This window comes from Salmo trutta, chromosome 22 (assembly GCF_901001165.1).
Source record: "Salmo trutta chromosome 22, fSalTru1.1, whole genome shotgun sequence".
NCBI lineage: Eukaryota > Metazoa > Chordata > Actinopteri > Salmoniformes > Salmonidae > Salmo > Salmo trutta.
In genome coordinates this window covers 12,683,435-12,709,162 of record NC_042978.1, presented here as the reverse complement: position 1 = coordinate 12,709,162, position 25,728 = coordinate 12,683,435, and the positions used below count along the sequence as shown (strand labels likewise).

Below are 25,728 nucleotides of genomic sequence, written 5' to 3'. Positions count from 1 at the left end.
ATGTCACTTGTTAAATCCACTTCAATCCATATAGATTAAGGGGAGGAGACCAGTTAAAGAATGATTTTTAAGCCTTGAGTGCATGTACTGACATGTACAGTCGTAGCCAAAAGTTTTGAGAATGACATTAATTTCCACAAAGTTTGCTGCTTCAGTGTCTTTAGATATTTTTGTCAGATGTTACTATGGAATAGTGAAGTATAATTACAAGCATTTCATAAGTGTCAAAGGCTTTTATTGACAATTACATGAAGTTGATGCAAAGAGTCAATATTTGCGGTGTCGACCCTTCTTTTTCAACACCAATGCAATCCGCCCTGGCATGCTGTCAATTCACTTCTGGGCCACTCCAAGCATAATCAATGCTTGGAGTTTGTCAGAATTTGTGGGTTTTTGACCACAAGTTCAATGGGATTAAGGTCTGGGGAGTTTCCTGGCCATGGACCCAAAATATCAATGTTTTATTCCCCGAGCCACTTAGTTATCACTTTTGCCTTATGGCAAGGTGCTCCATCATGCTGGAAAAGCCATTGTTCGTTACCAACCTGTTCCTGGATGGTTGGGAGAAGTTGCTCTTGGAGGATGTCTTGGTACCATTCTTTATTCATGGCTGTGTTCTTAGGCAACATTGTGAGTGAGCCCACTCCCTTGGCTGAGAAGCAACCCCACACATGAATGGTCTCAGGATGCTTTACTGTTGGCATGACACAGGACTGATGGTAGTGCTCACCTTGTCTTCTCCAGACAAGCTTTTTTCCGGATGCCCCAAACAATCAGAAAGGGGATTCATCAGAGAAAATGACTTTACCCCAGTCCTCAGCAGTCCAGTCCCTGTACCTTCTGCAGAATATCAGTCTGTCCCTGATGTTTTTCCTGGAGAGAAGTGGCTTCTTTGCTGCCCTTCTTGACACCAGGCCATCCTCCAGAAGTCATCGCCTCACTGTGCGTGCAGATGCACTCACACCTGCCTGCTGTCATTCCTGAGCAAGCTCTGTACTGGTGGTGCCCCGATCCCGCAGCTGAATCAACTTCAGGAGACGGTCCTGGCGCTTGCTGGACCTTCTTGGGCGCCCTGAAGCCTTCTTCACAACCATTGAACCGCTCTCCTTGAAGTTCTTGATGATCCAATAAATGGTTGATTTAGGTGCAATCTTACTGGCAGCAATATCCTTGCCTGTGAAGCCCTTTTTGTGCAAAGCAATGATGACGGCACGTGTTTCCTTGCAGGTAACCATGTTTGACAGAGGAAGAACAATGATTCCAAGCACCACCCTCCTTTTGATGCTTCCAGTCTGTTATTCGAACTCAATCAGCATGACAGAGTGATCTCCAGCCTTGTCCTCGTCAACACTCACACCTGTGTTAACGAGAGAATCACTGACATGATGTCAGCTGGTCCTTTTGTGGCAGGGTTGAAATGCAGTGGAATTTTTTGGGGGTTTCAGTTCATTTGCATGGCAATTAATTGCAATTCATCTGATCACTCTTCGTAACATTCTGGAGTATATGCAAATTGCCATCATACAAACTGAGGCAGCAGACTTTGTGAAAATTAATATTTGTGTCATTCCCAAAACTTTTGGCCATGACTGTATGTGTAACTGATAAATGCACACACATGCACACTACATGTTTTTAAATGTACTGTATGCAAATTGTAAAGACTTTTCGTTATGTGTCGGATCCCAGTAAGACTAGCTTTCACCATCGGCTAATGGGATCCTAATAAATAAAATCAAGAATGGTCAAGCTTTCGACACCTCAATATTAGGAAGGTGTTGTTAATTTTGTGTACACTCAGTCTGTGTGAGAGTGTAATATATATATTCCGCAAAAAAAAATAAACAAACATTGTCTCACTGTCAACAGTTTATTTTCAGCAAACTTAACATGTGTAAATATTTGTATGAACATAAGATTCAACAACTGAGACAAACTGAACAATTTCCACAGACATGTGACTAACAGAAATTGAATAATGTATCCCTGAACAGGGGGGGGGGGTCAAAATCAAAAGTAACAGTACCTGGTGTGGCCACCAAATGCATTAAGTACTGCAGTGCATCTCCTCCTCATGGACTGCACCAGATTTGCCAGTTCTTGCTGTGAGATGTTACCATTCTTCCAAGGCATCTGCAAGTTCCCAGACATTTCTAGGGGGAATGGCCCTAGCACTCACCCTCCAATCCAACAGGTCCCAAACGCTCATTCCTTCGACGATAAACGCGAATCCGACCATCAGCCCCGGTGAGACAAAACCGCGACTCGTCAGTGAAGAGCACTTTTTGCCAGTCCTGTCTGGTCCATCGACGGTGGGTTTGTGCCCATAGGCGACGTTGTTGCCAGTGATGACTGGTGAGGACCTGCATTACAACAGGCCTACAAGCCCTCAGTCCAGCCTCTCTCAGCCTATTGCGGACAGTCTGAGCACTGATGGAGGGATTGTGCGTTCCTGGTGTAACTCGGGTAGCTGTTGTTGCCATCCTGTACCTGTCCCGCAGGTGTGATGTTAGGCTGTACCGATCCTGTGCAGGTGTTGTGCGCTGCCCTATGGGACTCCTGATCACAGTTGGTTGTGATACAGCCTGGGATTGAACCCGGGTCTGTAGTGATGCTGCTAGCACCGCAATGTAGTGCCTTAGACCCCTGCGCCACTCGAGAGGCCACATGTCTGGTGAGTATGCAGGCCATGGAAGGACTAGGACATTCTCAGCTTCCAGGAATTGTGTACAGATCCCTGCGACATGGGGCCGTACCTTATCCTGCTGAAACAGGAGGTGATGGCACGACAATGGGCCTCAGGATCTCGTCACGGTCTCTCTGTGCATTCAAATTGCCATCGTTAAAATGCACATTTGTTCGTTGTCCGTCGCTTATGCCTGCCCACACCATAACCCAACTGCCACCATGGGGCACTCTGTTCACAACATTGACATTAGCAAACTGCTCGCCCACACAACGCCATACACGCTGTCTGCCATCTACCCGGTATAGTTCAAACCGTGATTCATCCATGAAGAGCACACTTCTCCAGTGTGCCACTGGCCATCGATTTAGAACATTTGCCCACTGAAGTCGGGTACGACGCCGAACTGCAGTCAGGTCAAGACCCTGGTGAGGACGACGAGCACACAGATGAGCTTCCCTGAGACTGTTTGACAGTTTGTGTACAAATTCACGGGACCAACACTTTACATGTTGCATCCAACCGGCATCACAACCGCAGACCACGTGTAACCACACCAGCCCAGGACCTGCACATCCGGCTTCTTCACCTGCGGGACAGCTGATGAAACTCTGGGTTTGCACAACCTGTCAAAAACCGTCTCAGGGAAGCTGAATATGTGCCCCATGGTATGGGCAGACATAAGCTACGGACAATGAACACAATTACATTTTATCGATGGCAATTTGAATGCACACAGTGACAGTGACGAAATCCTGAGGCACATTGTTGAGGCGATTGCGCGTTTCTGCATGATAATACACTGTCCCATGTCACAAGGACCTGTACACAATTCCTGGAAGATGAAAAAGTCCCAGTTCTTCCATGGCCTGCATACTCCCCAGACATGTCACCCATTGAGCATGTCTGGGATGGTCTGGATCAACGTGTACGACAGAGTGTTCCAGTTCCCGCCAATATCCAGAAACTTGAAGAGTGGGACAACATTCCACAGGCCACAATCAACAGCCTGATCAACTCTATGCTGCATGAGGCAAATGGTGGTCACACCAGATAATGACTGGTTTTCGGATCACACCCCTAACTTGTTTTTTAAAATATGCATCTGTTGGTCACAGACATCTGTATTCCCAGTCATGCGAAATCCATAGATTAGTGCCTAATGAATTTATTTCAATTGACCGATTTCCTTATATGTTCTGTAACTCAGTAAAATCTTTTAAAATTGTTGTTTGTTGCGTTTATATTTTTTGTTTAGTGTATTATAAAGATCAGTCCTTTCAGAAGCCCAGATAAACCATTTATAAATAAATTATAGATGGTTCGGCAGGAGGGTTTAGGCCATAGGCCAGCATATTGTAAATATCCCCAAAAAATATTTGCCTGGTAATGTGTATGTCTTAGCATTTTCTAAATTCAAACGAACCCCCTGCAACTAGACATGGACGTTTAGAAGACACGTCTTCCAAGTCGGGAATTGAGGAAGTATCCCAGTTAAAGTTTGGTAGGAAATTATCTGTGCTACACTTAACATTCCCTACCTACAATAACGCCTACCAGCCAGCTGGAACAGTAATAATGGTCCGACTAGGCGATATTTTTTTATATAGCTACTGTCAAAGGAGGGTTGGTACTTTGTAAACATGCAAACCCATTGCCTGACATGCATGGGAAAACAATTGAATGGGGAAATTCTGTCACCATGGCTTGTGGTGATCTAGCTATGGTGGATGTAACTCCATTGCATTGTCAACATTGGAGTTAGCTAGCTGTACCCTCCTAGCTAGTGCGGTGTTCTGTCAGTGTCAAATACACACCAGTTTTACTGAGTGAGTCGAACTGTGCAAGCTAAACATGTTCAGTTTTCATTGCAAATTCTAGATGGTAACTAGCTAGCTAGATAGTATCGATATCTAGCTTGATACTTTGAACCTTTTGATGTTTATGATGCATGGCAATTTGACTATGTATGAGCAGGTGCTTGCTAACTATAGAGCCTAGTTAGCTAGCCTACCTGGCTGCCCACCATACCTAGCAAACATCAACAAAGACAGTTCACTACACTAGCTGGCTAGCTAGCTGGGTTAAAACATTTGCAAAATAACGCCCCGATCTATAATGGTTATCAGAATACAGATATTTAACTGCGAATGCAGTCAATCGGCCACTTTTGCTTGCCACTGCCAGCTGGCTAAAAACAACTTGTCATAAAAACGTGCTAACGTTACTGGCTAACTAGCCAAGCTGCATACCGTAATTAATCAACAAAACAAGGCACTTACCCGTGCAGCTCTAGTAATGTTTAGGTCTTTCATCACTTCTTCGAAAGCCGCAGTCTCCTCCGCCTGTTTCTGATTATGTAAAGCGATTTTCTCGCTAAATTTACGTGGATTGTTTGAGCTCGCCATCTTTTGCTGTTCTTCTCAATGGGACATTACGCACAACGCTTGGATACGATGGTTTGTCGTCATTACGCGCGTACTGTAAATTATGCTATGAAATGAAAAATACAAACGTAAATGTCTAGCTAGCTACATAACATATCGCATACTGCATACCATTTTCTATTTCCTGGAAATCTAATGATGAGTATTATCACATCATTAAATCAGGACTTACCGTGTGTATTTGATTTGTATGTTGGGCTCTGTGGGCTTTCACAGCAAATTGGTTTGGAGCGGTTCGGTTCGTTTGGACTGGTGTGAACACTATCCGCACTCGAGCGCACCGTGGTTCGCTCAAAAAGGTTGGTCTCGGTCAGATTCCGTTCGTACCTCGGTGCGGTTCACTGCAGATGAGAACGCAGTCCGGACCAAATACCAGAAAAGAACCAGGGGCGTGCAGTATTGATTGTTTGACTGCAAGCATTTGATGACTTGCACACAGTACCATAACTTGATATCTGTTGAACATTATGTGGGTAGCAGAGAATTTATGGGTGTAGATTGGGGGGAGACAGGGCTATACCAGGATAGGCAATGTGAAACCACCTGGACCAAATAAAAAAAAATACAATTTAACAAATAATCGAACTCAGATTCGAACTATAGCTCAGAACTACGTGTGGAAACGCCCAAAAATATGTCAAAGGACAATGATGTTTAAAGTGATAGTTCACTTAAAAACTATATTTTAGTAAATTGTTCATTAGGACAATCCCCCCCCCCCAAAAAAAAACAAACATGTAATGTCAGCAGTCAAGTTTTCAACAAGATAGAGCACTTTCAGTAAGCAAAAACTGTGACGACGATGATAATGATGATGATGCTTTGCATCATATGACGATTTATAGGAATGGTTTGGTTGACAAAATAAAAAAACAACTGGAAAACAATCTATTTCTTGAAGTTTCAAGAAGTTTTATTAAAAGCCACTCAATATACGAATGACACAATGAACTGAGTGAACAAGGTATCACCAGAGGGGGACATCTATCAAATTTCAAATCAAATCAAATGTATTTATATAGCCCTTCTTACATCAGCTGATATCTCAAAGTGTTGTACAGAAACCCAGCCTAAAACCCCAAACAGCAAGCAATGCAGATATAGAAGCACGTTGGCTAGGAAAAACTCCCTAGAAAGGCCAAAACCAAGGAAGAAACCTAGAGAGGAACCAGGCCATGATGGGTGGCCAGTCCTCTGCTGGCTGTGCCGAGTGGAGATTATAACAGAACATGGCCAAGATGTTCAAATGTTCATAAATGACCAGCATGGTCAAATAATAATAATCACAGTAGTTGTCGAGGGTGCAACATGTCAGCACCTCAAGAGTAAATGTCAGTTGGCTTTTCATAGCCGATCATTGAGAGTATCTCTACCGCTCCTGCTGTCTCTAGAGAGTTGAAAACAGCAGGTCTGGGACAGGTAGCACGTCCGGTGAACAGGTCAGGGTTCCATAGCCGCAGGCAGAACAGTTGAAACTGGAGCAGCAGCACGGCCAGGTGGACTGGGGACAGCAAGGAGGCATCATGTCAGGTAGTCCTGAGGCATGGTCCTAGGGCTCAGGTCCTCCGAGAGAGAGAAAGAAAGAGAGAAAGCGAGAATTAGAGAGAGCATACTTAAATTCACACAGGACACCGGATAAGACAAGAGAAATACTCCAGATATAACAGACTGACCCTAGCCCCCCGACACATAAACTACTGCCGCATAAATGCTGGAGGCTGAGACAGGAGGGGTCAGGAGACACTGTGGCCCCATCCGATGATACCCCCGGACAGGGCCAAACAGGAAGGATATAACCCCACCCACTTTGCCAAAGCACAGCCCCCACACCACTAGAGGGATATCTTCAACCACCAACTTACCATCCTGAGACAAGGTTGAGTATAGCCCACAAAGATCTCCGCCACGGCACAAGCCAGGGAGGGGGGGGCACCAACCCCTCCTAGGGACAGCATGGAAGAACACCATTAAGCCAGTGACTCAGCCCCTGTAATAGGGTTAGAGGCAGAGAATCCCAGTGGAGAGAGGGGAACCGGCCAGGCAGAGACAGCAAGGGTGGTTCGTTGCTCCAGAGCCTTTCCGTTCACCTTCACACTCCTGGGCCAGACTACACTCAATCATAGGACCCACAGAAGAGATGAGTCTTCAGTAAAGACTTAAAGATTGAGACCAAGTCTGCATCTCTCACATGGGTAGGCAGACCATTCCATAAAAATGGAGCTCCATAGGAGAAAGCCCTGCCTCCAGATGTTTGCTTAGAAATTCTAGGGACAATTAGGAGGCCTGCGTCTTGTGACCGTAGCGTACGTGTAGGTATGTACGGCAGGACCAAATCGGAAAGATAGGTAGGAGCAAGCCCATGTAATACTTTGTACGTTAGCAGTAAAACCTTGAAATCAGCCCTTGCCTTAACAGGAAGCCAGTGTAGGAAGGCTAGCACTGGAGTAATATGAAAAATTTTTTTGGTTCTAGTCAGGATTCTAGCAGCAGTATTTAGCACTAACTGAAGTTTATTTAGTGCTTTATCCGGGTATCTGGAAAGTAGAGCATTGCAGTAGTCCAACCTAGAAGGTACAAAAGCATGGATTAATGTTTCAGCATAATTTTTGGACAGAAAGTTTCTGATTTTTGCAATGTTACGTAGATGGAAAAAAGCTGTCCTTGAAACAGTCTTGATATGTTCTTCAAAGAGAGATCAGGGTCCAGAGTAATGCCGAGGTCCTTCACAGTTTTATTTGAGACGACTGTACAACCATCAAGATTAATTGTCAGATTTAACAGAAGATCTCTTTGTTTCTTGGGACCTAGAACAAGCATCTCTGTTTTGTCCGAGTTTAAAAGTAGAAAGTTTGCAGCCATCCACTTCCTTATGTCTGAAACACAGGCTTCTAGCGAGGGCAATTTTGGGGCTTCACCATGTTTCATTGAAATGTACAGCTGTGTGTCATCCGCATAGCAGTGAAATTTAACATTATGTTTTCGAATGACATCCCCAAGAGGTAAAATATATAGTGAAAACAATAGTGGTCCTAAAACGGAACCTTGAGGAACACCGAAATTTACAGTTGATTTGTCAGAGGACAAACCATTCACAGAGACAAACTGATATCTTTCCAACAGATAAGATCTAAACCAGGCCAGAACTTGTCCGTGTAGACCAATTTGGGTTTCCAATCTCTCCAAAAAAATGTGGTGATCGATGGTATCAAAAGCAGCACTAAGATCTAGGAGCACGAGGACAGATGCAGAGCCTCGGTCTGACACCATTAAAAGGTCATTTACCACCTTCACAAGTGCAGTCTCAGTGCTATGATAGGGTCTAAAACCAGACGGAAGCGTTTCGTATACATTGTTCGTCTTCAGGAAGGCAGTGAGTTGCTGCGCAACAGCTTTTTCTAAAATCTTTGAGAGGAATGGAAGATTCGATATAGGCCGATAGTTTTTTATATTTTCTGGGTCAAGGTTTGGCTTTTTCAAGAGAGGCTTTATTACTGCCACTTTTAGTGAGTTTGGTACACATCCGGTGGATAGAGAGCAGTTTATTATGTTCAACATAGGAGGGCCAAGCACAGGAAGCAGCTCTTTCAGTAGTTTAGTTGGAATAGGGTCCACAAGTGCTGGACCCCACACATACACACACCTGTTCTGTCAAAACCATGGATGGCAAATTCACAGATACACAATGAGATTACAAATTCGCCACAGTATCCTTTGAAGTAGATTACAGAATGTGTGAAGGACACATGGCAGATATGTGCATGCTACTTTTTTGAATATTTACTAATCATACATTTTTTTGGTACAAATAAAGATATTGCTCTACCAAAGTTGAAATACCAGTAATGGATAAATCAAATCCTTGGAATTGTATCAGGGTCATGATGAACAGAGATAAACTGAAATTGACTATACCAAATTGATCAGTTGTCCAGATACAGTAGGCCTATAATTGACTGACAGGAAATATTGGGATTCATGTCTTTGTGACATTTACAGTGATGCTGGAGTTTAAATGCACAGTATTTAGCTAAATACAGGGTATGGTCAAGTATAGAAAGGCAAAAATATGAATAATCTCATAAGCGCATGTTGTCCTCTGACACACTTTTAAAGCATGAAGCTCTGGAGCAAGGGCATTTCTCAACATCTTATTCAATAGAATGTTCTGTAAAAAACACTTACACAAATGACAAAAGGATTAGTATGCTGATCACAAAAAGAATGTGTACAATCTACATATCACATCTGTATTACAGTACTGTATAAGAAAGAGGAAAAGCTCATAAGATTTAACACATTATGGTATGGTCTTGTATTTCACAGTTTCAGTGATGGGTCAAGTAGAATTTTCTACGATTGGGAATAAGGTTTCACTTGTCTTCAATTGACATTAATCTGCCATCCCATGAAGATTTTGTTGTTCTTTGAAAAATGATACATTCATTTACAACACCTGAATGCTGTTTTCAGTTCATGTAACACCTTTAATTAAAGCTGGAATCCATAGCGGTGAAATTGAACACATCTGTTTGCGATATTACAACAACAGACATTACTTCAAACAACAGACACTGATTTTTCCCCGTTGGACATCATAGATTTTTTAGCTGGATGCTCATTTCCTCAAAACAATAACAAATGCATCTAGGGGCAGCTGCTTCGCCTATCGCGGATCTCAGCTTTAAGGTTATGAGGCATTGTAGAGGCATTTCTAAACCAATTTCTCCACGGAGAAATTTATCTCCGCTGAGATACATTTTTGCATTTTAAAGCTAATTCCCTTCGATTCTACATATTCTGCCATGGATGGAGTGACAATTTTGCAGTTTTAATGCAAATTTCCTGCAATTCTATGCATTTTGCCATGGATAATGCTGTGTTCTTTTGCTCAAACATATTAACAAAATCAATATGGCTAGATTAATAGTTTTTAGAATTTCCAATTATCCCTGACTAAGTTTTATTTTGGTGATTGTTAGTTTTCAAATATGATATTATTGAAAAATATATATGTCCATTATCTTTCTATATACCTTATCTGGTTTTAATCGTTTAAGTTTACACTGAAAGCTTTTTTCCATTTATAAAATAAATGTTTAAAAAAAATGGATAAAATGCTTTTTTTACCCCATTTTTTTTTTTTACTTAGGAGTCCCGGAAAAAACAATTAGGTGGCCCACCCAAGGATTTCAATGGCAGAAAAGGTCTACATTCTCCTCGGATAACAATGGACTCCACTTATAAAGCACTTAAAAGCTAACTATGTGCTTTTAAGTGCACTAACTAAGCTAACTATGATACAAAACATCAGAACAGGTGAGGCAAACAGGTGAAATTTTCAAAACCAAAACATATTTCAACGAGGGCCATGTTGTGCTTCCAAATAAGATTTTGCATTATAAGCTTGTCTCACCACTGTCAACACAGTCTACAAGGAGTAAAATACATTAACAATCAGTTGTGCATACAATACTGAAAGTCTCACAAATAGGCTACTCCTCATTATACTAACATTTTATCATATACACTATACTAAAGGGAGAAATACACAGGACAATAATCACATATCCTCACTGCTTGTGTGTTGTGCTTGTTCTTTCAAATCAGGAGGTCCCCTTACATGAATTTCAGCCCCTTGCCTTTAGCTCTTTGGCCTTCACAGTTCTGGCAGGATTGGATAGGTGAATGCAGTAGGCCTATGTCTATTTGAAGATAGGTGAAGGCATCACCCTATTTCTCACACCTATGGAGTCCTTTTGTGTAGGAGCTAGGAGAAGGGGGTGACACAAATGTAACTTGGCCTTCGAATCTGGCCACTTGACCAGTACCTTCCCACCCCCACTTGTTCATCACAACTAAACACTGCAAGAGTTGGACGAGACAAAATCACTTCATTCTGATCTACAGTATTGATTATACACAGTATAACATTTTAGAGAAAATGCAAGAAGCCTACAGAATTCCTACATAAGGAGCACTAACCACGGATATTCTCATGCACTCACACAGGACTTCAAAAACAATTGAGCTGCCATAAGATAGTTTGGAATACGTGTTTCATAAGATAGCTTGGACTATATCCACACCTGCTCCATTAACTCCAGACATTGTCAATGGTATAGGCTGATTGGTGGTGGTGCTCGTGTGTCCTCACGCCTCGATCACACCGACAGTGTCATTGCATTTTGGTACACAAGAAGTACAGTAACCAGTCAAAAGTTTGGACACACCTACTCATTCCATTTTCTACATTGTAGAATAATAGTGAAGACATCAAAACTATGAAATAACACACATGGAATCATGTAGTAACCAAATAAGTGTTCAACAAATCAAAATATATGTGATTTTTCAAAGTAGCCACCCTTTGCCTTGATGACAGCTTTGCACAATCTTGACATTCTCTCAACCAGCTTCATCAGGTAGTCACCTGGAATGAATTTCAATAAACAGGTGTGCCTTGTTAAAAGTTTATTTGTGGATTTTCTTTCCTTCTTAATGTGTTTGAGCCAATCAGTTGTGTTGTGACAAGGTAGGGGTTATATATAGAAGATATTCCTATTTGGTAAAAGACCAAGACCCTATTATGGCAAGAACAGATCAAATAAGCAAAGAGAAACGACAGTCCATCATTACTTTAAGACATGAAGGTCAGTCAATACGGAACATTTCAAGAACGTTTAAAGTTTATTCAAGTGCAGTTGCAAAAACCATCAAGCACTATGATGAAACTGGCTCTCATGAGGATCGCCACAGGAAAGGAAGACCCAGAGTTACCTCTGCTGCAGAGGATAAGTTGATTAGAGTTACCAGCCTCAGAAATTGTAGCCCAGATAAATGTTCCCTGAAGTTTAAGTAACAGACACATCTCAACATCAACTGTTCGGAGAAGACTGAGTGAATCAGGCCTTCATGCTTGAATTGCTGCAAAGAAACCACTACTAAAGGACACCAATAACAAGAAGAGATTTGCTTGGGCCAAGAAACACAAGCAATGGACATTATACCAGTGGAAATCTGTCCTTTGGTCTGATGGTTCCAACCACTGTGTCTTTGTGAGATGCAGAGTAGGTGAATGGATGATCTCCGCATTGTGTGGTTCCCACCATGAAGCATGGAGGAGGAGATGTGATGGTGAGATGGTGCTTTGCTGGTGACACTCTTGGTGACTTATTTAGAATTCAAAGGACACTTAACTAGCATGGCTACCACAGCATTCTGCAGCGATACACCATCCCATCTGGTTTGCGCTTAGACTATCAGACTATCATTTATTTTTCAACAGGACAATGACCAAACACACCTCCAGGCTGTGTAAGGGCTATTTGACCAAGAAGGAGAGTGATGGAGTGCTGCATCAGATGACCTGGCCTCCACAATCATCCGACCTCAACCCAATTGAGATGGTTTGGGATGAGTTGGACCGTGAAGGAAAAGCAGCCAACAAGTGCTCAGCATATGTAGGAACTCCTTCAAGACAGTTGAAAAAGCATTCCAGGTAAAGCTGGTTGAGGGAATACCAAGAGTGTGCAAAGCTGTCATCAAGGCAAAGGGTGGCTACTTTGAAGAATCTAAAATCTAAAATATATTTTGATTTGTTTAACACTTTTTTGGTTAATACATGATTCCATGTGTTTTTTCATAGTTTTGATGTATTCACTATTATTCTACAATGTAGAAAATAGTAAAAATAAAGAAAAACCCTTGAATGAGTAGGTGTGTCCAAACTTTTGACCAGTACTGTACATTAATTTCCAATGGAACGCTGCGTTTGCCTTGCAGCATTGCGTTGCAGAAGCAGTTGCAGTGCATTCTGTGTGGTGGACACTTTGGATTTATCGAACGTATGCATCAAATTGTATGCGTAGACAGCTTGAGAGAAATGGTAGCAGATCGAAGCATCAGAAGTTATGTAGCAAGCTAAGGTGACAACAATGCCTCCCATGGACGTTTCCCAGTTGATTTGAATGTTCAACATCATAGTGTAAGAACACTTTTTAAGCCTCAAAAGGTTAAGACAAGTATTTTCAAAACAAGTCCTTTTTGGCTAGCCACAGCAGTCAACTAGCTAGCTAGGTAGCTGTTTAGCTTTCTAGCACATTCACTAATTTGTTTGTATACAATTAACAAGCTAGTTAGATACCACATGTTCTTGTCAAACTGTCAACAGAGTAGCTAGCAAGCAACAAGATATGCCAAATAGCAGTCTAAAAACCACACAAGGGCAAATCAGATTTGACGGTTCAGACACAAGTCGCATGGCCAGGAATAAGATTTGTATCTGACTTCAAACCGCCTACGAAGGTTTTAAATGTGTCTTGAAATATCCGATTCCATGTGCTTTTTGCCTGTTCAGACTGCAGGAAAAAGAACAGATTCTAATCGGCTATATGCAATAAAATTTAATTTGAGTAACTTCAATGTGAACAAGGCTTACGGGTCCCATGCAGTCTAATCTGTCATCAAATCTGTTGTAATTTTTGTTTTGTTTTAAGTTAAACCCTGCAAAATGACTATTTCAATGTATTTACCCAGCCAATTAATAGAAACATGCTTCCTTGAAGCATGGCACAAATGTAGAAATGTTATCCTGCAAATCTGTTAATAGGTTTTTGATTGTGGGTAGTGCTTTAAGTATTTTATGTAACACCCAAAACTACATTGAAATGTCAATAATTACCTATTTGAAAGCAAGTCTGTCCTTAGAGCTAACACTTATTTTCCATTAAAAGGCCACTAATACATTTACACTAGCTCTGGCCTTCACATCATTTCAAACACAGTTCATTATAATGTAGCATATGGACCTCAACCATAGGATGGAAGATGAAGTAATACACTGTGGCCTATATTATAGCAACATCTTAACAGATCTTAACAGATGAAACATTATGGAGTCTTAAAGGAGGCATAGTTAAGGCGAAAATGTCACAAATATTCCAACTTCAATTCATTATTTCTCAATTATGTGTTAAGATACAAATGTCAAATACAGTACCTTCAGAAACTATTCATACCCCTTGACTTATTCCACATTTTGTTGTGTTACTGCCTGAGTTTAAAAATGGATAAAAAAATCTCCCCCATGTACACACAATAACCCACAATGACAAATTGAAAACATGTTTTTGGAATTTTTTGCACATTTATTGAATATGAAATATCAAACATACATAAGTATTCACACCCCTGAGTCAATACATGTTAGAATCACCTTTGGTAGTGATTACAGCTGTGAGTCTTTCTGGGTAAGTCTCTAAGAACTTTGCACACCTGGATTGTAAAACATTTGAACATTAATATTTTTCTTCTTCTAGCTGTCAAGTTGGTTGTTGACCGTTGCTAGACAGCCATTTTCAAGTCTTGCCATATATTTTCAAGTCGATTTAAGTCAAAACTGTAACTAGGCCACTCAGGAACATTCAATATTGTCTTGTATTCAAGACATAAAGTTAATTTATTTGCCATTTTTTGGGGGCAGTTTTACTTTAGTGCCTTATTGCAAACAGGATCTATGTTTTGGAATATTTTTAGTCTGTACAGACTTCCTTCTTTTCACTCTGTCATTTAGGTTAGTATTATGGAGTAACTACAATTTTGATCCCTCCTCAGTTTTCTCCATTTAACTCTGTAACTGTTTTAAAGTCACCATTGGCCACATGGTGAAACCCCTGAGTGGTTCCTTCCTCTCCAGCAACTGAGTTACAAAGGACCCCTCTATCTTTGTAGTGACTGGGTGTATTAATACACCATCCAAAATGTAATTAATAACTTGATCATGCTCAAAGGGATATTCAATGTCTGCCTTAGAGCTAACTGAAAGGGATATTCAATGTCTGCTTTTTTCCTACAAATAGGTGCCCTTCTTTGCGAGGCATTGGAAAACCTCCCTGGCATTTGTGGTTGAATCTCTGTTTGAAATTCACTGCTCGACTGAAGAACCTTATGGATAATTGTATGTGTGGGGTACAGAGATGAGGTAGTCGTTCGAAAATCATGATAAACACTATTATCGCACAGAGTGAGTACATGCAACTGCCATAACAAAGGGGTTGAATACTTATTGACTCAAGATATTTCAGGTTTTTGTTCATTTGTAAACATTTCTAAAAACATAATTCCACTTTAACATTACAGGGTATTGTGTGTAGGCCAGTGACACAAAATCCAAATTGAATCAACTTTAAATTCAGGCTGTAACAAAACAAGTTGTGGAAAAAGTCAAGGGGTGTGAATACTTTCTGAAGGCACTGTATGTGTCATCCATCCTTCTTCCAAAGGACCCTTCTGTGGATTAAATTGACTGAAAATGCCCCAAATCATGGTCTTTTTTTGGTTTTCAGTTTCATGAGGAATCACCCATGGAATCAAATTGTCACAGTCACTTTGGGCGGAGGGATTACCGTTGCGTGGTGGTTTGTGGAAGTATGATCGGCGTACACGCAATTCCTGCAAAAGACTCAGGGAAGTGCAAGTCCCTCTCCCACTCATCAGCCTCTGTGTTGTACACTTGCACGATGCTTGTGACATTGTTTAGATGCCAATTATACCCTCCAACGATATAGATCTTTTTGTCCAACAAGCAGCAGCCTGCCTCAGATTGCCCTGTTCGCATGGGGCTAACAGTGGTCCACTGGTCATTCTCTGGAATATAATACTCAACCACCAGGACGTCAAAGCAGCGGTCCACGTGGTCCATACGACCGCCCAGGCAGTAAACACGGTCTTTGGCGCTGATCATAGCATGAAGCACTCTGGGCTCGTTCATGGGCGATTTGAAGTCCCATTGGTCAGATGTGGGATCATAACAGTGCAGGGCTTTCTTATCGTCCACCGAGACACCGTAACCGCCTGAGATGTAAAGCTTGTCACCACAGGGAGTTCCCGCATGGCCCCAGATTCTGCGTTTCAGTGGTTCCACGTAGGTCCACTCATTTTTCTTGGGACAGTAGCACTCTACGGACGACAGACTTCCAGATCGGTTGCGCCCCCCAGTGGCGTAGAGTTGTCCTTGAAGAACGTTGAGCTGGAACTGAATACGCCCCTCCTGCATCGGCTGGATGCGCAGCCATTGGCTCAGGTGCGGGTCATAGCGGAAGCAGATGTTTACCGCCCCTTCGCCGCTGCGGTACTGCAGGTGCTGCCCGCCTACTACGTAAACAAAGTTGTCCAGCACCGATACACAGGCGTGGCTGGAACCTGTCTCCGCCTCCGTTAGTTCCTTGAACTGACGCGCTGCAATGTCTGGAAGATAGAACACCTTACTGCTCACAGTACGATCATTGTCAGTGTAGGGTGTCCCACCAAAGGTAATGAGCGAAACTACTTCGGAGCGGATCATGGTCCGAGGGGACTGCATCTCGTGCTGACGAAAGGGGAGGATCTGGAAGTTGAAGGCCTCCAGGAGGTACTGCCTGCACAGCACGTCCTCTACCATGATGTCCACCGTCTGCACGCTGTCCACCAGCTCCGAGGAGCGCATGAGGGGGAATCGTACGTGGCAGAGCACTTTGTTGGCTCCGGCCCGGCGGGCCTCGTCGTGCTGCAGCCAGCGGATGGCAGCGTGGAACAGGTCGATCTCGCTGCAGTTCTTCAGCTTGTTGCTCTGCAGGAAGAAGACCAGGCGCTCCATGGGAATGTGCAGGAAGTCCTCCTCCTCCGCGATCTGCAGGAAGTGGCGGAAGGTAAAGGTGTCCACAGACTCTTTGAGGGAGGACAGGTTGAAGGTGGTGGCCATCTGGCCAATGTTCAGGCAGGTCTCTACGCTCATGGCCGACTTGAGGAACTCCTCACAGAGCTCCACGACTGGGACCATCTGGAGAAAGACAGCTGCTCCCAGTACATCCTGAATGCAGTCCAAGTCAAGTGTGACGTCTGCGCTGTAAGCAAAGTCAATTATGTGTTTCAGGCCGCGGGCGGACAAGCCCTTCAGCTCAATGGTGTCCTTGTTTGACTCCCTCATGCCTCCGGTGAACATGGCTCTGCAAGGTAAGTGAGAAAGACATTTAAATAACTGTCTTTATGTTAAGGCAGTGCTGGCCTCCTGTGCTGGCCTCCCCCCCATTCTAAACAACATATTAATCTGAGGTAAATTAGACACGGAACCACTCCCCTACTTGCCATGCAACATCAGGACAACAACATCAGATTATTCATTTAAACATATTCACATTGCACATTGTACACCTGTAATGTTATTATGTCCCTTCCTATCAGTTCCACATATTGTACCAATTCCTCTTTCTTTCTCTCCACTAATGCCTCTCATCTGACTCAGCTTTTGATGTATCATTATTTCACACCAAGGCCAAATTCACCAACACAATCACACTCTTCCCTTCACCTCTACATCTGTATAATGATTTGATTTGTACGTCTCTTTACCTGGGTCTCTCTTTACCGGTCAGTGTATCACTATAGTCAGAGAATACATCCAGTGTCCAGTGCAGATGAAAGGAAAGGAGACGAGTAGCAGAAGCCATTTTGGAGACACAGCGTCAGTCTCACCTGAAGTAGTCACTGCAGGAGGCCAGCACTGCCTTGTGAACCTGGAAGCGCTCTTCATTGATGGCCAGCACCACATCCAGGAGCTGCCCCTGGACTCGCAGGACCGACAAGCCCTGCAGGAGAGTGGCGCTATGGCTTGGGGCTGAGAACGTGCAACGCAGGGTGCTATTCTGGTTAGCCATACTGGAAGAGAAAAGGCCTATCACTATCAGTTTATCAGAATAGGGTATTTTAAAAAGTATTTCCACGTATCTTCTGCCAATTAAGCTTCTAGGATGCTTGTCAGAGTTTACTGATCCTGTTGTAGCATCAGTGACCGTGCTGAGCTCTTGCTCTCCTGCACTTTGTCCATCCGTTTTCCCAGCAGCTGCATCATCACCCTCATCTCAACTCCCTTTTCTTTTCAATTATTCAGCTGCTACATTTGAAGAAATGCCTTCTTTTGTATTCAGAGCACAAAGCCTGTGTTAATGGTGATGTATATCCCTTAAACACTAGAGAATATCTTGAATTGTTCACCACTTTCAGGACAATTTAAGCTCACTAGATATTGAGTGAGGATATGACCTTCTCAATGGATAATAGTAGTATAGGCTGCCTGTCTATGATACCTGGGGGTAAATTATAACTGTAACTCACAATTTATGTTGAAACATTATATTCTGTTAAATAGAATGAAATTGCCTACATATTTATCCAATATATAGACTACATGCGGGAAGTGGTGTGTCAATTATTGTGGTGACTTACAGTATGACTGACTGTGCCTCTGGTAACTGGCAGAAGGCTAGTCAGTTTCATGTTTCAAGCTTATCAATTAAACCTAATGAAATCAGATAATTATGACTGCTTGGCTCTTTTGAGACAAATTCTTGATTGGGTTTGGTTGACAAGACACAACTGAAAAGTTATATATTTGTAATAAAAAAGAAAGAAAAGAAAAGTCAAACTAAAAACTAGCTATAGGCTACATTAAAATCAATAAGTGACGGATTAAATACAGTAGGCCATAACATTTTTCATTTGATGCTGAAGAAATAGGGACTATGCAATGTGTTGCAGTGCTGCACCTGCCAGAGGAAATTTGCTTATCCAGATGCATGAGGGGGCTAAAGGGAGCTTAGCCCCCTCAGTTCAAACGTGTGCCCCCTCAGTTTTAGTTGTATGTCCCTATATAAAAATAGCTAAAAAGTTCAGATGATTGAGTGACAGGTTGGTGCATAAAAAAATTGGTATCTCCGCTGCGTCAGCACAATGGGCAGAGTGCACCGCGGAGTGTGTAGGTGGGCTATGGAAAGCCACGGGGGCAGTTAGGTGTGAATCCTTTGGGTTTCCATAGAAAGTGGGAAAAACACTTCTCATCTCTGTGGTAGGCTAAGTGAATAACGTGATACGCCTCTGCCTGTAATATTTGATTTACAAGGGCGGGGTCAAGGTTACCAGTCAGGCCCTGTTGAGGATGCAGTGTTGGAGGCCTGACTGTCTCCTTCCTGCTCCTCTGGTGTTCCTATGGAGGGTGCTCTGCAGGAGTGTCTGCCCTGTGATGGGGTGTATGAGGTTTTCATCCGGACATTGACTGACACTGATTATGACCAAGCTCTCTCCGCAACCTGGAGAGAAAATGGTGTGCCTCCTTTCCCCGGGCTTGGAGAGAAAATGACCGCACCGCAAAATGTTCCTGGGTGTGACATGGAAGTCTGGAGACAACCCGTGTCCACTGTGCGTTGTCATGGAGAGAATTCTCCCTTACCTGCATCAAAAAAGGTCCATGCGGAGAAGTTTGTGCCCCCGCATCGCCAAAAGGTTAGTGGACAGCTGAACGTTCAATTTCATTGTTTGTCAATGTTTATCAATGCCCCATGAAATATATATTCATCAGTGAAGTTAATGTTAATCACAACATAGTCCCCCATTAATTTAGAATGTTTGGTTACAGAAATGTGTGTAATTCATTAAATATAGCCTAATATCATTCTCATTCTCCAAGTGGAAAGTTGTTTGGAGAGCTCACAAACTGCGCAACACTTGTGATTTATTTAATTGCGTGTACCAGTTAACTGTCAATTTCTTAATTGTCTTTGTTTGGAGAGCATGTGTCCGGTTTCTCCGACAGGTTTTGCCTGATGAGAGGCTTTTTATTTTGCATGGTGACATTTTCAGATATTTGTAAATATCACCGTCACCTTTGAAACACCAGTGCTGTGTAAATAAACCCAACACTAATTGGCACTTCTACCTGCCTCCTGCTGAATATTTGTCCTTACGACTGCTAGAAGGCCCATCTTTTATGCTGATACGCGCAGCGGATATAGGTTACAGATTTTGCGCCAACCTGTCACTTTAAAAAAAAGCACACAATGATCTCGGAGTCTCTGCATTTGAAATGTATGTTTATTGTGGTATAACGTGATATAAGAAGAATTCAATATAATTCAAATACAAGAACCCCCAAAATATATAGCCCTTCGCCGATTTCAACTGCACCCTTAAATCCCTTTATCCTGGAGCGGGATCTGTAACTATGAACGTAACAATGTTACGACAGAATTCCAAACAGGTAGCCTAACATTCTTTCTTACTCATACCTTATCATTGGCAATATTTAGCCTATAATGTAGCCTACCATGGATACAATGTACAATAAATGAATCAATCTGCAAAGATATGACAATTCATGCAAAAAGGCCAGTATCCTCGGGATTTTCCTTGAAAATCCACCCGAACGTCCTCTCGCCCAATGTTTGACATTTATAAAATGTTTAATTCCTTACCCGGTATGTTCTCCTGGATGTCATGTAGGCCTATCACATGCCCATTTATCTCTGGCTGCCTTTTGGTCTACATACAGTTTTCCCATATTGATTTCACCACGAGTGTCATCCTCACCTGTTCTGCGGACGATTCGAGGCGAAATCCCCACCATCCGACTCCGCCATTTTCTAATGTAGCAGTAGGTCAAAGACATAACAAAATAAACGCATCTGGCCTATCGATAAGCCAATTATGTTACTTTCCCCCGTGCTAAAATATGGTGATCTCTGCACCAGATGTAAATGTTCTGTTGTGCTGGGACTTTTTTCGGGTTTGCACTGAGCGCGCGCGCGCAACTGTGTACTTTTGTGAATGCAAGGACGTCTTGGTCTGGGAAAACCACTGCACATATATAACAAGGAACAGGAGTGTAATCAGCTAGCTAGACGGATTCCACAGTGATTTGCATTTGCCTGTGCATTTCATATATATATATATATATATATATATATATATATATATATTTAAACAGGCATATATGTAGTTTTGGACTGCTGTTTAAGGCATTCGTTATGATTACACTCGGCTGTTATTGCTGATGTAGCAGTCGGGTTAGCTAATATGCTAGATAACCATCATAATGGTTTGGTTAGCTAGCTAGTGTCGTCAACCAGATTAGCATCTGAATTCGAATTATTGTAATGTGTAATGCAGTTGATTGATAACAATGGTATGAATGAACATATATTCAGCATTATATGAGCATTATAACATGATTATAACCCAAAATAAATGTGGAATGGCATGTACACTGAACACACAACAATATAAACTCAACACCTAAAGTGTTGATCCCATGTTTCGTGATCTGAAATAAAAGATTCCAGAAATTTACGATATGCACCAAAAGCTTATTTCTCTCAAATGGTAGTGAGCATATCTGGTATGCCAAGATAATCCATCCACCTGACAGGTGTGGCATATCAAGAAGCTGATTAAACAGCATGAACATTACACAGGTGAACCTTGTGCTGGGGACAATAAAAGGCCACTCTATAATGTGCAGTTTTGTCACACAACACAATGCCACAGATGTCTTAACTTTTGAGGGAGTGTGCAATTGGCATGCTGACTGCAGGAATGTCCACTAGACCTGTTGCCAGATAATTTAAAATTCATTTCTCTACCATATGCCACCTCCAATGTTGTTTAAGAGAATTTGGCTGTATGTTCAACCGGCCTCACAGTTTGCGGATGTCAACTTTGTGAACAGAGTGCCCCATGGTGGCGTTGGGGTTATGGTATGGGCAGGCATAAACTACAGACAATGAACACAATTTTATCGATGGAAATTTGAATACACAGAGATACCGTGACGAGATCCTGAGGCCCATTGTCATGCCATTCATACACCTCCATCACCTCAAGTTTCAGCATGATAATGCACGACCCCATGTTGCAAGGATCTATACACAATTCCTGGAAGCTGAAAATGTCCCAGTTCTTCCATGGCCTGTGTATTCACCAGACCAGAAATGTCACCCATTGAGCATTTTTGGGATGCTCTGGATCGACGTGTACGACAGCGTGCTCCAGTTACCACCAATATTCAGAAACTTCAGACAGCCATTGAAGTGGAATGACATTTCACAGGCCACAATCAACAGCCTGATCAACTCTAGGCGAAGGAGATGTGTCACGCTGCATTAGCAAATGGTGGTCGCACCAGATACTGACTGGTTTTCTGATCCACTCCCCTACCTTTTTTTAAGGTATCAGTGACCTACAGATGCATATCTGAATTCCCAGTCATGTAAAATCCATAGATTAGGGCCTAATTAATTTATTTCAATTGACTGGTTTCCTTATATGAACTGTATTTTTTTTAACCTTTATTTAACTAGGAAAGTCAGTTAAGAACAAATTATTATTTACAATGACGACCAACCAAAAGGCAAAAGGCTTCCTGCGGGGATGGGGGCTGGGATTAAAAAAGATATACTGTACATATAGGACCACACACACACACATCATGGCAAAAGAGACACCACACCATTACATAAAGAGAGACCTAAGACAACAACATAGCATGGCATAAACACATGACAACACAGCATGGTAGCAACACAACATGGCAACAACATGGTAGCAGCACAAACCAGGGTGCAAACATTATTGGGCACAGACAACAGCGCAAAGGGCAAGAAGGTAGAGACAATAGCTCGTTCCAGTCGCTAGCTGCAGCGAACTGAAAAGCGGAGGGACCCAGGGATGTGTGTGCTTTGTGGACCTTTAACAGAATGGGACTGGCAGAACAGGTGTTGTATGTGGAGGATGAGGACTCCAGTAGGTATCTCAGATAGGGGGGAGTGATGCCTAAGAGGGTTTTATAAATAAGCATCAACAAGTGGGTCTTGCGACGGGTATACAGAGATGACCAGTTTACAAAAGAGTACAGAGTGCAATGATGTGTCCTATAAGGGGCATTGGTAGCAAATCTGGGGGCCGAATGGTAAAGAACATCTAGCTGCTCGAGAGCACCTTTACCGGCCAATCTATAAATTCTCCGTAATCTAGCATGGGTAGGATGTCATTGTCGGTGATCAGGCCTACCACTGTTGTGTCGTCTGCAAACTTAATGATGGAGTCGTGCCTGGCCATGCAGTCATGGGTGAACAGGGAGTACAGGAGGGGACTGAGCCCGCACCCCTGGGGGGCTCCAGTGTTGAGGATCAGCGTGGCAGATGTGTTGCTACTTACCCTCACCACCTGGGGGCGGCCCGTCAGGAAGTCCAGTATCCAGTTGCAGAGTGTCACGGGTGTCGTTTGGCAGGGACAACCAAAACGCAGCAGGAATGTGGATGCTCATCTTGATTATTTATTAAATAACGTGAACACGAAGAACGATAGAAGACAGTTTAACAGGCTAAAGTAACAGCAGTGCTAAAGATAACTACCCACAACTAAACAGGTGAAAACAAGCATTTTAAATATGACTCCCAATCAGGAACAACGAAGTACAGCTGTTCCTGATCGGGAGCCACACAAACCACACAGAAATAGACAGACTAGAAAACCATAGAAAACCAACACTAGAACATATACTCAAACCCCAGACTACATAAACCAAACACCCCTTTAATAATACACACAACCCCAACCATACAAAACAAATACTCTTCTGCCACGTCCTGACCAAATTATAATACAATTACTCCCTCTGCTGGTCAGGACGTGACACAGAGGGAGGTTTTTAGTCCCAGGATCCTTAGCTTAGTGATGAGCTTTGAGGGTACTATGGTGTTGAACGCTGAGCTGTTGTCAATGAATAGCATTCTCACATAGGTGTTCCTTTTGTCCAGGTGGGAAAGGGCAGTGTGGAGTGCAATAGAGATTGCATCATCTGTGGACCTGTTTTGGCGGTATGCAAATTGGAGTGGGTCTAGGGTTTCTGGGATAATGGTGTTGATGTGAGCCATTACCAGCCTTTCAAAGCACTTCATGGCTACGGATGTGAGTGCTACGGGTCTGTAGTCATTTAGGCAGGTTGTCTTCGTGTTCTTGGGCACAGGGACTATGGTGGTCTGCTTGAAACATGTTGGTATTACAGACTCAGTCAAGGACATGTTGAAAATGTCAGTGAAGACACCTGCCAGCTGGCCAGCACATGCCCGGAGCACATGTCCTGGTAATCCATCTGGCCCTGCAGCCTTGTGAATGTTGACTTTAAAGGTCTTACTCACGTCGGCTACGGAGAACGTGATCACACAGTTGTCCAGAACAGCTGATGCTCTCATGCATGCCTCAGTGTTGCTTGCCTCGAAGCGAGCTTAGAAGTGATTTAGCTCGTCTGGTAGGCTCGTGTCACTGGGCAGCTCGCAGCTGTGCTTCCCTTTGTAGTTTGTAATAGTTTGCAAGCCCTGCCACATAAGATGAGCATCAGAGCCGGTGCAGTACGATTCAATCTTAGCCCTGTATTGACGCTTTGCCTGTTTGATGGTTCGTCGGAAGGCATAGTAGGATTTCTTATAAGCTTCCGGGTTAGAGTCCCGCATCTTGAAAGCGGCAGCTCTACCCTTTAGCTCAGTGCGAATGTTGCCTGTAATCCATGGCTTCTGGTTGGAGTATGTACGTACACTGAACTATGTTTGATGTGATCAGGGGTGTATTCTTTGCCGATTCTGTGGAAAAACATTTCTTAACGGAAGTAAACGGAACAAATGGGGATAAACATACCTGAATTTGTCCAATAGAAACTCTCATTTAAAATTGTTGGACTAATGATTACACCCTAGATAAGCTAGATGCAGATAAGATTGTGCAAGGCGGTATTGAAGGTGTCAATGTCTGTCACCTCTCGACTCTATGTTGTAAACTTTCATTCATAGGCTAGGTTGTAGCAAGTAGCAACCTTATGATAGGTATTGGGAAAATTTGATTATCATGTAATAGCCTAATCCTATCAATGTTTCTCTCTCTCTCTCTCTCTCTCTCTCTCTCTCTCTCTCTCTCTCTCTCTCTCTCTCTCTGGCTGTCTGCCTCTCTGGCTGTCTCTGTCTGTCTCTCCTGCGAAACTGAAAGCAAATCAACAATGACCCTCCTTGGCCTTCGGTCCTATGTGATTCTTCTATGTAATTGCTCCTAACTTTTCCTTTTCTTTATTCTTTCTATCTAGGTGATATTGCCAGCTGCAATGATGACCTGACAGTCAAGAAAGACCAATGTTTAGGGAGGTCATTTGCAGACTTTAAATCGTAAGGGTTGTGCATCTTACTTTTGTGTGGTATAGTTATAGGAAATTCTGGTCAGTTTACAAATGTTATGTGTAATGGAAGGCTAAAGACTGTATTATTCGTAGGTTTCTAGTTTGGTTTGGGTGTGTTCGCCTCTGGGCGTTGGTCAGAACGCAACGATGGCAAGATATAGGAGGAAGCAGAATGCGAGTGCCAGGAATAATATCAGGAATAATATACAGCAATTATACAATGACATTACTTGACACCATTTACAATATAAACTGTAAAGGCATCATTTACTGCACAGTTTACTACACATAAAGGGACTAATCTAAAGCACCACTAGGTGGCAGTAGTAACACATGAACGACTAGGGCATTGCTATATAACTGAATTGTGGAATCTTTCTGAATCCCAGTCACACTTTTGGCAAGAAAGGAGATCCATGAAGTGAACTGAATCTCTAAGCCTGAGTTCTCGTCAAGTAAAGGTAAGGATGGCGCCCCTAGGGAGCTCTACACTCACAATTCCACTTAGTTCAGGAACTGAATGGGAATTCTTATGGAGAAATCTTAGTCAGCTGAATGTAAATCAACGGGGC

General features: G+C 42.7%; 2 protein-coding genes across 9 annotated transcripts in view; both read right to left on the bottom strand.

Moving 5' to 3' along the window:
* Positions 1-5,383, bottom strand: part of LOC115158107 (CREB-regulated transcription coactivator 1) — a 29,045-nt gene extending 23,662 nt beyond the window's left edge. For 2 of the 5 annotated variants that reach the window (XM_029706656.1, XM_029706660.1), the window contains exon 1: positions 4,969-5,267. In XM_029706656.1, coding sequence (XP_029562516.1) covers positions 4,969-5,094 — 126 coding nt within the window. In that variant the 5' untranslated portion in view covers positions 5,095-5,267. Of the gene's footprint in view, positions 1-4,968; positions 5,269-5,305 lie in introns of those variants that run through there. The other 3 variants (XM_029706657.1, XM_029706658.1, XM_029706659.1) reach the window with 3 other exon arrangements.
* A 10,093-nt stretch (positions 5,384-15,476) lies between these two features.
* On the bottom strand, positions 15,477-20,796 carry LOC115158106 (kelch-like protein 26). 4 transcript variants are annotated; one of them, XM_029706652.1, is made up of 3 exons: positions 20,412-20,796; positions 17,641-17,823; positions 15,477-17,114 (listed from the first exon to the last, which is right to left on the bottom strand). In XM_029706652.1, the coding sequence occupies exons 2-3, from the start codon at positions 17,820-17,822 to the stop codon at positions 15,533-15,535; spliced, it is 1,764 nt and encodes a 587-aa protein (XP_029562512.1). In that variant the 5' UTR covers position 17,823; positions 20,412-20,796; the 3' UTR covers positions 15,477-15,532. The 4 variants fall into 4 exon arrangements, with proteins under 4 accessions (XP_029562512.1, XP_029562511.1, XP_029562515.1 ...); XM_029706651.1 differs by having other exon boundaries at positions 20,527-20,796; XM_029706655.1 differs by lacking the exon at positions 17,641-17,823 and having other exon boundaries at positions 20,527-20,796.
* Positions 20,797-25,728: the final 4,932 nt, after the last annotated feature.

Coding starts and splice junctions, on each gene's coding strand:
- LOC115158106 (XM_029706651.1), bottom strand. CDS start 20,576: ATGGCGGAGTCGGATGGTGGGGATTTCGCCTCGAATCGTCCGCAGAAC. Junction 17,824..20,526: donor TCGAATCGTCCGCAGAACAG/GTGAGGATGACA, acceptor TTTCTCTTCCAG/TATGGCTAACCAGAATAGCA. Junction 17,115..17,640: donor TCCTGCAGTGACTACTTCAG/GTGAGACTGACG, acceptor CTTACCTTGCAG/AGCCATGTTCACCGGAGGCA.